At 40.2% G+C, this 14912-nt stretch overlaps 2 protein-coding genes across 3 annotated transcripts in view; both read left to right on the top strand.

Annotated features, from left to right (window-relative positions):
• The window catches only part of LOC109044390 (uncharacterized), a 57027-nt gene extending 56147 nt beyond the window's left edge, over nucleotides 1-880 (top strand). For both annotated transcript variants that reach the window (XM_072303427.1, XM_072303426.1), the window contains one exon: nucleotides 464-880. In XM_072303427.1, coding sequence (XP_072159528.1) covers nucleotides 464-880 — 417 coding nt within the window. The remainder of the gene's footprint in view (nucleotides 1-463) is intronic.
• Nucleotides 784-8620, top strand: LOC140225236 (uncharacterized). The gene is made up of 3 exons (XM_072303428.1): nucleotides 784-1245; nucleotides 3765-4149; nucleotides 6393-8620. The coding sequence occupies exons 1-2, from the start codon at nucleotides 916-918 to the stop codon at nucleotides 4146-4148; spliced, it is 714 nt and encodes a 237-aa protein (XP_072159529.1). The 5' UTR covers nucleotides 784-915; the 3' UTR covers nucleotide 4149; nucleotides 6393-8620.
• The last annotated feature ends 6292 nt before the right edge of the window (nucleotides 8621-14912 follow it).

Here is a 14912-nt window from a genome sequence, read left to right as displayed (position 1 = left end):
AATCTTGACGCTTTGGCTCAGCTATAGCAAATTGCCTATAGTTCGAACAACACATGGTGGGAAATGAATATTGCTCGATTAAGAAACTTGCTGAGACCGTTGTCGTGCGCGATTTGACTCACGTAGAGCTTTGAGTTTCTTGTGAGCGGGCAGTTCAAATTCCTCGTAACCAATGTGAAATGAAAAGGTTAATATCTTCGTTAGGAGTTGGTTTCAGTAATTTTCGTTGCGCGAATCGTGTTCTACGTGAAATTTTGGTTAAGAACCATGTACCGGAATGCTTAAATTCGTACCTTGTCTAGTGATCCATTGAACTTTTCACGGTCTACACGTCTAAGCGTAATTTTTAAACTTTAAATTCGTTTCTCTCCAAAACGTAACAATTTTACCTACATCCTCCATTCAAATTGAACTATAATTGCTCTAAAACTGATAAAGCTCTTGTCTTTTTCACATCCCTCAGGTGGAGGAAGGTCGCGCTCAAGAGAGACCGGGTGACCCGGCGTTCAACTACCTCAGCCCTCCCCCCGTCTCAGCCGACTGGTCGCAAGATCTGTGGTCGTCGCGGCCCGCTTTGGGTTCCGGGTTCCAGTCAACACCAGGCTCCGGGTTCCAATCGACACTTGGCTCCGGATTCCAATCAACACCTGAATCTGGATTCCAATCGATACCTGGGTCCGGGTTCCAATCGACTCCTGGTTCCGGGTTCCAATCAACTCCTGGTTCCGGGTTCCAATCAACTCCTGGCTCCGGGTTCCAATCAACTCCTGGTTCCGGTTCCAATCGACACCTGGTTCCGGGTTCCAATCGACACCTGGATCCGGGTTCCAGTCGACGGCGGGCTCAGAATATCAAACGACGGTGGGTCCCTCGCCGCTGAAGAAGAAGAAGCAGATCCAGATCATCGTGCCGTACATGGTATCGCCGCTGGACGCGGAGGGGAAGGTCGTGACGTCAGTGACGTCGACGGAGAACCTGATCACGGCGATCAATCAGCTGCCCGAGACGACGCTGGCCGAGCGGCCGTTCGTGACGCTGGACCACCTGCAGCAGTTCCTGGACGAGAACAGGGCCAAGGGCAACGGCATCGACCTCTTCAGGCTCCAGAAGAACATCGACAATTGGACGGCGCAGGGGTTCTCGAACCACAAGCACGGGCAGACGCTGGGCATTGGCCAGGAGGACCATATCGCGCAGATCCACCCGGCGAAGAATATCCCGGAGAATTTCCTGACGGGAAGTGAGGTAAAGTATTTTCCTTGACCCTCGACGAATTTTCCCCTCCGAAAAGGATTCTCTAGATGCTGAATTTGATGCTGAACGATAAAGCACAAAAACATAGCCCGGAGATACGAAGAAAGAGGAGATTTAATTAAAATATGGGTAAACAAGGCTAAAAAATTATTAAAACACTAAAAGGCAGGACGTTTCGAGCTGTTACCAGCTCATTTTCAGCTGCAAAAACACATAAAAACAAGTAAAAAATTGAGTGGCGACCTGACCCCAGCTGTTATCACGTAACCACTCCACTCCGTAACGGCTGGGGTCAGGTCGTCACTCGGTTTTTTACTTGTTTTTATGTGTTTTTGCAGCTGAAAATGAGCTGGTAACAGTTCGAAACGTCCTGCCTTTTAGTGTTTTAATCATTTTTTAGCCTTGTTTACCCAGATTTTAATTAAATCTCCTCTTTCTTTGATGCTAAATTGATATTTAATTATTCAATAAAGAAAAAAAAGAAAAAAAGAAAAAAAAGATGCTGAAAATATGAGGCAGTGCCGAAGCTTGACTGGTCGATTATAAATGTTTCCCCGTTTGAAGCTATGGTAAAGAATCGATTCTGTTTATCGGCCCTTTTCCATAGATTTGAATGGCAGATCAATCGGTGTGTCGCAAAGCACGCCACGCCATTGAAATGGGGACATTCAATTGACCACTAGACAATGTGCAAATTTAAGTGTCGTGATATGAGTTTCATAGCCAAACACAATTCAGGCAAAGAAAATTACTGAAATTGACTCTTGACGCTGACACTTTTAACTTTCTTGAGCAAGTCGTCTGAATTTCAACAATTGCAATAAGCGAGAGGCATAAGAGACAATGCGCCTCCTTTGCGTCCTGTGGCAGGGTGACAAAAATTCATGGTTGGAAATTATGAAATTTCTCCGGAAATATTTCTAGAAATGTAAAATCAGAATTAGGGGCCAAACATCAAGGTTTCTCGCGTTTAAGTGAGGTTTGCATACGTAGCCCCTGAAAAACACATTTTAAAAATTTCCAAAGTTTCACAGGCCCGTGAAATTTCTAGAAATATTTCACGGATAATTCCTATGTTTCATACCTCTCTTGCGTTTTATGACACCTTGTGCTGCGGCAAGCATGAGCTACAATTGGACTGCATTTTGCAATTTATCAGGAACTACACTTTCTGACTCGGTTTAGAAACAACGTATGCACCGATATTTTCCCTATGCACGCAAGTGTTTTTACGGATGAGCCAGAGGTTGTAGTCCCTAATTGCAAAATGCTGTCCAACTCACCTTCAGCCTTCATGCTTTCATTGGGTCAAGAGGCATCCTGACCCCATCACATTTGAACTGTGTTTTGCGATAAGCAACTACAATTTCTGGCACATTTCAAAAATAACGAATATGCCACTCGTTCCCTATGTAGAGTGGTGTTTTTAAGGACTAGTCTGCAATTGCACTTCTTTATATTGCAAAATGGATCGCATTTAGCAAAAAGGAACCAGCACGATTACAGTGTTTTTAAAATCGTGCGACTTCTTCTTTTATTTTAAAAGTACAATATATATGCACAGTATTAAAATTCACACAGTTATTTTCCTTAAACATTAACAATTTTCCGGTGGGAAGCCAAAACTATTGGATATTCGAAACTTTGTCGGAGAAATATGAAGAAGCGACAGTTTTACAACACTGTAATGGAGCTGCGAGCCGATTATTGAAATTGATAGACAAAGCTGTAGACATAGAAGACAAAAGGGGCACGGAGGGATTCTCTTGGTGGAAGCGGGTGGTTGCAGTGTACAAAGGAGGTAGGTGATAGACTTACTAACGGCAACCCACGAGGGACCCTATACTTAGTCCATCATTTTCTCCCTAAGTGTTTAGGAACTACCCACTTTAACTGATAGAATCGCTCCATACTCCCACACATCTACATCTTTGTCTATAGCTTTTTCTAGGGACATCTTTGTCTATAGCTTTGTCTGTCAATTTCAATAATCAGCCCGCTGGTTCTTTTCCGCACTGAAAAAAAATCTCGGTGTATTTACTAAGAAAAGGGTAAAATTACCAAGAGTTCAGGGTTCTATTTGATCCCAGTTTTTTCTTGGTAAAACTACCATTTATGGAATTAGTAATTTTACCGAGAAATTTCGGTAAAATTATTGAACTTTCTCGGAAATTTTACTGGACCTTGGTAAAAACGCCAATATTTTTTATCGATTGTGGTAGAATTACCGAGATAAAATGGCAAAGTTACCGGGAATTGATTACCAATAAAAGTGGTATTCTTACCTAAAAAAAAAAACGGTAAAAACACCGGTTTTTAGGTAAGCTTACCAGTCTGTCTTGGTAAAATTTCCAATAATTTGTAAAAAAAAAAGTGAGATGGTAAAGGTACCAACGGACCGTGGTAAAAACGCTGAGATTTTTTTTCAGTGCGCTAAATGCGCTATAAATGTGGTCTATTCATTCGATATCACCGAGAAAGACTCATCTTCATTCTCCTCCCCGATCCAGGTGTTCTCGAACTCGTTCGTGTCGACGTACAACAGCCGCGACAACGAGAAGCGGCACATCTACTCGGAGCGGCGCTCGGTGGGCTTGGGAAACCCGCACCCTCACAACCACTTGAGCCCGGACGCGGCCGGCGCGGAGTCGAGCTTGCGGGCGAGCAAGGTCATCGCCGAGGGGAAGCGGACGAGCCCCGCGACGCCGGTGACGACGTCCACGTCGACGTCAACGTCAACGGAGAGGACGGACGCGGGCGGAGCCGGGGTCTGGGACTCCATCCCGGTCGCCATCTCGCCCCTGACCAAGGAGAAGGTCTACATGGTCACCGCTGTGCCCCACGTCGACCGGCCCGCCAACCAGCAGGCGCGCTCATTTGCTCAACAATCGTAAGGTAAACCCATCATGGTGAAACTTTCATCAAACACATGAGCCTACCGAAGAAACACATTTCTGAAACATGCAAACATTTCTAAAACATTTCATAGTGAACAGTCAGAACCTAATTTTCTCAAACACATGTTACAGAAATGTTGCTGAAACGATTCAGTGAAACTTTGAAACATCCTCAATAGGTTTCAGAAACATCTTCCCACGGTGTAGGCGACACAAGAATTTGGGGTGACGTAGAGAAGTGTCTGAAACGTGTTAAAAACTGAATGAACACATTCTGAACGTGTTTAATATGTTTCGATGAAACGTAAGAAATATTTTGAAAACCATCGAAATGTTTTGGAAACGTTTCTGAAACAATTTTGTGAGAGCATCAATCACCTTTCCTTTCAAAAATATATTTCAGAAATGTTCCTGAAACGTATCAGTGAAACTTTGATACAACCTCAATAGGTATCAGAAACATCCGCATAGTGTGTCAGTTTGACAAATATTTGTGGTGACATAGAGAAGTATCTGAAACGTGTTAAAAACTGAATGAAAACATTTTGAACGTATTTAAAATGTTTCGATGAAATGTGTTGACGATGTTTTTTAATTTCAGTGACACATTTTTGAAACATTTTAAACACTAATTGTGCTACTAGGGTAGAGTACCTATATTGAGAGAGTATGGCCACTGGTGTTACCACCTCTGATTGGCTCAGCCATCTTAGGCTGAATGGAGCCCTTAGGACCCAAAAATGGCGGACGCCATAAATTAATGTAATGCAAAATGACTCAAGATGTAGTTTTCTTTGCTTATCGTAACGAGAAATTTACCCAAATGCACTATTGCGACTTCTTTACATATTTTTAAGGCTAATCGCGTGCAATTTTTGAGAAAAATTATCTTAGATGTAGTAAGGTTGGCAGCAAGTGCGGTTGGTGACAATACCGTCAAAAGTTGGCAATGACCCCCCTCCCTTCCACAAAAACCAAAACAACGCACCGCCATTTTAGGGTCCTAAGCCTCTCCATGGGGCCCCGTGGCCATACTCTCTCAATATAGGTACTCTACATGAGCCCAATCCTGCCGTGCAACGCAAAAACGCCATAAACGCCATTTTAAATTTTTTGGAAACAACGTATCGTAGCAGAAAAACTTGTGTACCTTGGGACAATGTTTATACAGAATTCTTTCGCAAATATGCTATCAAGTACTTAACCTGAAAATTTGAGGTGCATCGGTAACACAGTTTTTATTTTATATAGTGTTAAGTTCCAAAAAACGAGGAAAAATCTCGATGGATTCGCGGCGTTCTTGCTTAGCACGGCAGAATTGGACCGCATTTAGCATAAAGGAACCAAGCCACATTAGCTATTGCCAAATTTATCTAGGCAATTTGATTTTTTACAAGAGAATGTTTTCGTGCAGATTCCTTTGAAAATGTTAAGGAATTTGCTTCGCACTGTGCAAAATATACGCTGAAATTTGCATGAATATTCGCTCAACCGTGTTTATGTAAAAAATTAAATGGCCCAATTAAATTTGGCCATAGCTGATGTGGCTTGCCTCCTTTTTGCTTAACGCGATCCGATTCGCACTATCGAACTTTTCATCCGACATAAAAGAACGGAAAGTTGGGTGGAAAATTGAACGCAGAAAAATTGATTCAATGACTCTTGTTGTTACTAAATGTTGAATTTGATGTCACATTCAAGTTTCCGTTCAATTTTTCATCAAATTGTCGTTTTCTCGCGTCAGTGTCACACAATCCATCTTTTCATTCGACAAGTTGCATTCAAGAGATTAATGAAAAGTTTGATGGTGTGAATTGGGCTTTAAGGGTGGAAACTAGATGGATATGCACGAAGCTCTTGTCCCCGCAGGACATTTCGCGGGATTTGTCCCAGGGAAAAATCTCACGGGCGAAGCTGGGAAAAATATTGAGTCATTCAATTCTAATCACAGTATAGCAATTCTCACTCAAGTAGCATTTTTCAACGGAAAAATCGCGATATTTTGAAATTAAGTTGTGATATTTTTACGATTTTTTTATGATCAGTCTTACGTCGATAATTTTGTGCTCAATGACGATTCAATCAAATTATATAACGCTTCATTTCAAGTAGGGTTAATTTCCATAGTTTGTGGGCTTGATGGGATAATTTTTCCCCCAAAATGTTGATTTAAAATGAGTTGAATCCATCTTTAATACACTTATAATATAGCTAATAAATTGTTTGTTTCTTGTTTTTCAGCTCAATTTCACGATGATTTCGAGACCAGACCCACAATAGACTGAATGAAGTGTATATATGTTTATATAATTAGCGTAATGTTGTCGACAAGTAGTAAGAGCTATACGTCGGATTACGATGACCAATTTACGAGGAATATCCAATCAGTCTGGCATTTGGAAGTTAATCGTCCGGCACTCCAGCGCAGGGTCTTTGAAAAATCGGGTTTCGGATAGTATTTTGGGATTTCAGTCATACACCAAAATAGAGACGCGATGGTGAGAAAAGAGACGCGTTGATCTTCATTATACTTCCAGTTTACCGGATGATCTGATCCAGTTGGGAGGGTTAAAAAATAAATACATTTTTTATTGTTTTTAAGAAGACATGCATTAAAATGTTTATACACCTTAGCTGAAAGTCTACCATAGAAAGTATCTTCTTGGGAATACCGACACCGAGTAAAAAATGTTTAGTTGTTACAACTAGAATGACAATGTCCTTATCATCATAACCTTGTCTGGTTGATTGGGAGGTCGTAACACTAAATAAGTGACAGTTGAGAAAGGCTGCCATTTAGTTACAACCGGTATAATCAAAATCACGATATTTGAAAACAGACTGACTCCGAAAAAAAATCCTAAGAATAAAAACATTAATTTAGCTGAATATTTTAACTTAGAATTCTTGGTGAGGTTATTGCGCATCACCACGTCGCGCCTTCATCGAAAGTGTGCTTCGATTTCGAGCAACTATTTTAACTCTCCGGAGATCAAATTGCCTATGCGCTGAAATGAAGGAGTTTGGAACGAGTCCGACGCAACGTGTACAACTCATAGTGAGAGCGTGCGCACCGTGCTGCCACCACGCCTTCATCAAAGGTGTGTTTCAACTTCGAGCAACTATTTTAACTCTCCGGAGATCAAATTGCCTATGCGCTGAAATGAGGGAGTTTTGAACGAGTCCGACGCAACGTGTACAACTCATAGTGAGAGCGTGCGCACCGTGCTGCCACCACGCCTTCATCAAAGGTGTGTTTCAACTTCGAGCAACTATTTTAACTCTCCGGAGATCAAATTGCCTATGCGCTGAAATGAGGGGGTTTTGAACGAGTCCGGCGCGACGTGAGACGGTACTCGACGTGTTGCCGTCGCGCCTTCATTGATGGTGTGCTTCAACTTCGAGCAACTATTTTAACTCTCCGGAGATCAAATTGCCTATGCGCTGAAATGAAGGGGTTTTGAACGAGTCCGGCGCCGTAACAGCCGAAAACTTGAGTTTAGTTTCTTTAAGTATCCATGGGACCATCCCATAACCTGCCGGCCTATGATTATTTTTTACCCAGTCCCAAAATATTCCCCGAGAGACCGACTTTTTAATAACCCTGCATTATATTACGACGTCTAATTAGGATCCGCAACAAGCAGGCCTCTGACGACGCCGACGCATATACAATGGAGAAAGATATGGGAAATTTTCTGCGGCTAAATTAGCAATCCTCTCATCACCATAGCTCCCGGCTCCATGCTTCTCTTCCTAGCTTCTCTCGTCCATCTTACACTTTCTTATCGATTTTTTTTTTTATTTTTTTATTTTTTTTATTTTTATTTTTTTTTGGTCGCTGGACTGGACAGTGGACACTGAAGAAAGCACCTAAAATCAGTGGTCAAACTATAGGTAAAAGCACGAGGCACAATTCTCGCGTTTTAAAATTTACGCTCTTACGCTAAGAAAACAAATATCCTAAGTAAGCTTACTAGGAATAGAGCGTATTTATGTAAAAGGAACTACACATCGTCACCTTCCGGCCAAAGTATCACAGACGCCATTCGATGTTTAAAAATTTCCGCCGCCATTTAATTTACTTACAGAGAACTTGTTCAACGAAGCTGTCCGAAAATTTCACTGGATTTTCTTTGTGCTGTCGATAAAATTCAGTGAAATTTTCAAAGAAAATCTACCAATAATTTCTCTGTGAAAAATTAAAATGGCGGCGGGAATATTTAAACGGCGCATGGCTCTTGTAATACTTTGGCCGGAAGGTGGCGACCTATATATGCAAGAATTATATCGAAGAATTGTGTGCATAAGATTTGCGTATGTTATACCCAAATCCAGTCCTGTATCTGTGTTGTCCTTTTGATTTAACTCAATTGTGTAGGTACAGTTTTTTTACTAAAAAAAGAAAAAAATGAAGGAGTGAATTGCCACGACGATGCTTGCAAATCGAGATACCGCGAGACGATCAACGGGAATGTAGATAACGCACTAAAACGAGAGATCGATGAACCTAATGTAAAAACTAAAAAGTAGCGATGAACCATCGAATTTTGTAAAATTTGCATTTCTGTTATATTTCCTCCCTTGATAATATTATAACCGCCCCATCAAGTAATATATAATCAAAATATTTTTGATGATCCTCAACATTCTGCGGACTCACAGACTCACATAGACGGCGAAGGTTGCAAAACACGTTTCTCAACTTGCAAATTTGCAGATTTTTTGTTGTATTTTACATTTTAAAAAATAAAACCAACGAACACATTTTATTTGAGTTTCTTCCTAATCTATACTCATTCTGAATGAGCTGTTCTGTGAAAATTTCAAGCAATCAAGCGCATTGCTTTTTTTCTTCAAAAAAAAAAAGTCAAATGCAGAAACAGCGTAGATTTTGAAACGTCGCTATCGAAATTTGTGTTTTGCTTTTTTCATCGCCGATACCTGCGGGAGTCGATACAAACTAATTGTTTTTCACCCATGATTTTAGAGTATTTAAGTTTCTGGTATTTCTTGAAATAGGAAGCAGGGAGGAGAATATATATCCTAGGATCTACTGATTAATTACTCTCTGAAGGCGTTTAATGTGCGAAAGTAGAACACCCTGTTGAAGAACAACAGAGGTGCGATTAAATGAATCGCTCAATCCCTACTTCGTTCGTTCTCCGACAGATCGCGCTACTTGCGCACATAAAACGCCTTCAGATAGTCGAATATGTAATGAGCTGGAATAAGCACGCACAACATATTCGTAACAACAATGGACCACTAGACAAGGTACGAATTTCAGCATTCTGATACATGCTTCTTAACCAAAATTTCACGTAGAACACGATGCGCACAACGAAAATTACCGAAATCAACTCCTTACGAAGGTATTCAATAATTCTTGATGCGTGAATTCAAACCACCCGCTCATGAAAACTCAATGCTCTACGTGATACACATCGCGCTAAACGTTTATCGTGACAGTCTCTGCGTTATAAAAATCTGGCAACCTCAATCTTGACACTTTGGCTCAGCTATAGCAAATTGCTTATAGTTGGAACAACACATGGTGGTAAATGAACATTGCTTGATTGAGAAGCTTGCTGAAACCGTTGTAGTGCGCGATTTGACTCACGTAGAGTTTTGAGTTTCTTGTGAGCGGGCAGTTCAAATTCCTCTTAACCAATGTGAAATAAAAATGTTAATATCTCCGTTAGGAGTTGGTTCCAGTAATTTTCATTGCGCGAATCGTGTTTTACGTGAAATTCTGGTTAAGATTCATGTATCAGAATGCTTAAATTCGTACCTTGTCTAGTGGTCCATTGCTGCAGACGCAGCTGAAGGCGCATTGCTTTCGCACATGAAACACCTCCGTCAAATGCGTCAACTTTTGGGTTATTGAATTGTTTGTTTTTTTTTTAAAAAAAAAGTCTGCAGTTGAATACAAGATGTTAACTTCCTATAATCTCTGCAATCCGACATCTCCAATCGTGAGGAAATGCGTGTTGAAGGTCATCAAACTAATTTTTTTCGTTAATATCTCTGATTGTAAATATGTGTGTCAGATATGATATGTAAGTACAATATAAATAACAAGAGCAAACTGTAAGTGTCTACTCTACTTACATGGGCGCTGACTTGATTTCATGTTTTGATTAGATACTTAAGTATCATATTTTTTTCCAAGATCAGGGAGGTCCTTAATTATTGTAATCGCTGCAGCTGTAAATACATAATGTATAGGTACCTGATTCGATGTGCTAACATTTAAGTTATGATTCAAATAAATCTGGTTTTTGATACTGTATGAAGTTTTCTTGCTTTTGATGATGACCTTAGTATTCTTACATAATTCACTATGAAAAAACCTCATAGGTATTCGTTTCGATGCCATCATGAATTTTGCGGGATGCTAAGTTGGGCTCACTGACGAGTGTGATCTACTGATGAGGTCTAAAAAGACCCAAAACGTTATAGATCTCTTGGCGTGACCTCAACTTAATATTCCAAAGCAAACTGCCTGAGCTGAACAGAACAAGTGAACACTCTCCTCTCCCCCCTCAGTTATGTACTGATAGGTGCCCATTAGAGCTCAACCTTTTTACTCTAATTGAAATTTTTGATCTTTTGGGCTTAAAATAGTGTGTACCTGACACTACTTCACCATCTTGTAGGTATTATTCGCGGTGAAAAATCGCAAGTAAATAATTCATAAAACATTCAAATGAATCAAGTTGGTTTCTTTTAGGAGATGAATCTGGTGAATTTCACGAATTTTCAGATGATAAATAAGAAGTTATTCTCTTGCCCCTCCTCAAATGCAAAAGGAAAAGTAACACATTAAAGTTTAAATAACACATTAAAGTTTAAAAAAAATTCAGTGAAGCAAATATTCGCTAACAATATTAATATAATTAGAAAATATTAAAAACTGATGTCTACACGAGAAATTTCCATACTTTTGCTTGCTCATAATGTTAAAATAAAGAATAAACCTTTTAATTACCATTTACTTATTCAGATATTCTCACGAGTTTCCGTTCCACCAGCGGTTGCAGTATCTTTTCCAACAGAGGTGTCGCCTTCAATTCGAGAAAATGCAACTTTCATTACACTTGATGCATCTATGCAGGCGCACGCACGCGGCACGTAGACACGGGCACGTTAACGACGCCCCACGACGTACAGTGGAACGAGCTACTAGAAGAGGTCGGACATGAAATGTTTGACTGAAATTTCAAGCTTTAATATTTATTTCGTCACAAATTTAATTTCAAAGAGTATTTTTGAAAGGAAATTGCGCGAAAAAATCAACGGAACTATTTATAAAAATTTTTGTTTCATATTTTCGAAAATATAAGCTTTCAAAGTTTCCAGATTTTGTCTGACTTCTCCTATTGGCTCGGTCCACTGTGCGACGTGGTAACTTCTTCTCTTCATAATTCTTCATCGTTGATTTTATTTTTTACTCGTGACCGTCTAAAGGAAGAGAAACTTAAGTCAGTAGTAATACTCAACGTTGAGTTGTTGGTACCGAAGAATAGAAGAGTGTTCTTACGAACGTTCGGAGACAAAAAAAAAAAAAAAAAAAAAAAATCCTGTCTTAATAAGTTGCGAATTGGAGTTAGGGCGCGGTTTGAATTTCTACAGCTCGCGCGAAAGAAATAGTTCCGATGATAAACATATTGACGATAAATTCAGGGCCGGGTTTACCTACTTGCCGCCCATGGGCTGCTAGTATTTTGCCGCCCATGGGCTGCTAGTATTTTGCCGCCCCCTTCTCATTCGTTTTGAAACATCAATGAAAACCATCAAATGAACATGCCATCGGGGGAGGGGTGCATAAGACGCGTTTGCTGGTGTTGAACACATTTTCTGGGAAAGCCCTGTCAACACTACTAGCAAAAGTTCACGGAACTTTGCGCGAAAGTTAAGTTTCGTAAACCTATCTCTGTGTGGACAAGACCTTCCATTCATAAGAAATGAACGAAAAAATTATGAAAGAACAAACATAAATGTGGTTCAATGATTGTAACTTCCGCCGCCGCGCCTCGCAGACCGCACTGTGTTTGACGCAATGCGTGAAGTATTCACGCAGTCTTGTAGGCGCTATGCGTCTCACGCTGATCGCACTGTATTTACCGCAATGCGTGAGGTATTCATGCATTCTTGTAGGCGCTATCCGTTTCACGCTGTCCGCAACGACCGCACTGTGTTTGATGCAATGCGTGAAGTATTCTTGCAGTCTTGTAGGCGCTAATATGTGTTACATGCCGATCGCCGCGCCGAGGGCTTCTCCTGTTCATCTCAAGTCCTCGTCATCATTTCTCTCTAGGTAAGTCGCGCCGTTCCAGGCCAAATTGCGTGTTTTGTTTCTTTTAACTCGACTAATTAAAGGTGCTGCCTCTTATATCACTGAAAGACGACAAAAGTAGAAATTACTATACTCTCAGAAAATTAGAGATTTTGTCGCCTTTTCTCGTTTATAATTTTTTTTTCTAAATCCGAATTTTTTTTTTATACCTACATTTAAAAAAATTGCAAAATTTGCCGCCCGGCCCTTATAGATTTGCCGCCATGGGCCGCGGCCCATGTGGCCACCCCCTTAGTCCGGCCCTGGATAAATTATAATCTGACTTACGAATCGTCAGATTGCAGTGGCGATTCTTACGAATTGGCAACGCTGTTTTTCCTTCATTTAAATGTATTAGAAAAAATCGATTCTTGTAAAACAGCTTGCCTTACCTAGAAACGATATATTTAATGGATGTAAATTGAAGAAAATCAGTGTTGCCAACTTGCAAAATCGCCACTGTTAGATTGTAATGCAACTTGACACCCTCGAATTTGCACAAATTGACTACATTTTGCGATTAATTGAATTTGAAATGTATTGCAACACAAGACATGACATATAAAAGAAAACTAATCCGCCTGGAAAATTAAGTTCACCAATGAAACAAAGGAACTAGATCCGGAACTAATATTCCTGGCTCATTTGAGAAACAACAAACAGGGTGTTCCATACCACCTGTACTAGCCTTTTTTCTCGGTTTCCTAGGTCGCACCAAGCCAGAGAAGCCCCCTAGTCTCTCTTTGGGAGATAACTAGAAAAGACTCCTGCGTCAATTTTTTAAGAAATTCGCCTTATTTCTTTAAGTAGAAACCCTCCAATTTAAATTTAAATATTGCTCAATGTTAGAGTGTAAGCCAGATAACTTTACACACTTTTTGAAAGAAACAGACGATCAATAATCTTAATTCTTGTATTTACAAACAATGCTAAGCTGTAGACAGCTGATCTTCTACAGCTTTAGAAACGCTAAAAAAAATTTAAAAATTTAGGCGTGCGCTTCTTACACGTACATTACTTCAGAAAAATAGGGACACAATTGCTTGCTAGACGCACTAATCCTTGAACACAATAATTCAAGCTGGAGCGCAATTCAGCTATGCATTCACCACTGCAAAAATGTCAGAGGAAATCAAAAAAGCCAGCGTGCATGAAGGCTATTTCAATTGTAATCTTCCGTTACATTCTTACGGCGCAATGATAAAACTATTTGAACTCTCCGGAATGCGTGAGGTATCACGCCGCATTTGAAGGCGTTTTCAAAACAGCCAAGTTCCGATACCCGGATTATCGTTTTGCATAATTCATATTATTTTGTTTTCCTTTCTAACCAATTTTTTATTCTTAATCCTCGTACAAAAACCACCCATTTGCTAAATACAATTCTAGCTGGAGCGCAATTCAGCTATGCATTCACCACTGCAAAAATGTCAGAGGAAATCGAAAAGGCCAGCGTGCATGAAGGCTATTCAATTGTAATCTTCCGTCACATTCTTACGGCGCAATGATACAACTATTTGAACTCTCCGGAATGCGTGAGGTATCACGCCGCATTTGAAGGCGTTTTCAAAACAGCCAAGTTCCGATATCCGGATTATCGTTTTGCATAGTTCATATTATTTTTTTATCTTCTGTACCTTTTGTTTATGCTTTATCCTCGTATAAAAACCACCCATTTGCTAAATACAATTCTAGCTGGAGCGCAATTTAGCTATGCATTCACCACTGCAAAAATGTCAGAGGAAATCGAAAAGGCCAGCGTGCATGAAGGCTATTCAATTGTAATCTTCCGTCACATTCTTACGGCGCAATGATACAACTATTTGAACTCTCCGGAATGCGTGAGGTATCACGCCGCATTTGAAGGCGTTTTCAAAACAGCCATGTTCCGATATCCGGATTATCGTTTTGCATAGTTCATATTAATTTTTTATATTCTGTACCTTTTGTTTATGCTTTATCCTCGTATAAAAACCACCCATTTGCTAAATACAATTCTAGCTGGAGCGCAATTCAGCTATGCATTCACCACTGCAAAAATGTCAGAGGAAATCGAAAAGGCCAGCGCGCATGAAGGCTATTTCAATTGTAATCTTCCGTCACATTCTTACGGCGCAATGATACAACTATTTGAACTCTCCGGAATGCGTGAGGTATCACGCCGCATTTGAGGGCGTTTTCTAAACAGCCAAGTTCCGATACCCGGATTATCGTTTCGCATAGTTCATATTATTTTGTTATATTCCGTACCACTTGTTATTCTTTAATCCTCGTATAAAAACCACCCATTTGCTGAATACAATTGAGGAGCTTTCCGGAAGAAGGCACATACCGAAAAAACAAGTTGTGAGAAAAACTCATTTGAAGTTTTCAATCCTACTTTCTGGGCACTGATGATGACATACATTGGAACTTGGGCA

This window comes from Bemisia tabaci, chromosome 8 (genome assembly GCF_918797505.1).
Source record: "Bemisia tabaci chromosome 8, PGI_BMITA_v3".
Classification (NCBI taxonomy): Eukaryota; Metazoa; Arthropoda; class Insecta; order Hemiptera; family Aleyrodidae; genus Bemisia; species Bemisia tabaci.
The sequence above is the reverse complement of the archived record's forward strand: the minus strand, read 5'-3'. Positions and strand labels throughout refer to the sequence as shown.

Coding starts and splice junctions, on each gene's coding strand:
- LOC140225236 (XM_072303428.1), top strand. CDS start 916: ATGGTATCGCCGCTGGACGCGGAGGGGAAGGTCGTGACGTCAGTGACG. Junction 1,246..3,764: donor ATTTCCTGACGGGAAGTGAG/GTAAAGTATTTT, acceptor TCCCCGATCCAG/GTGTTCTCGAACTCGTTCGT.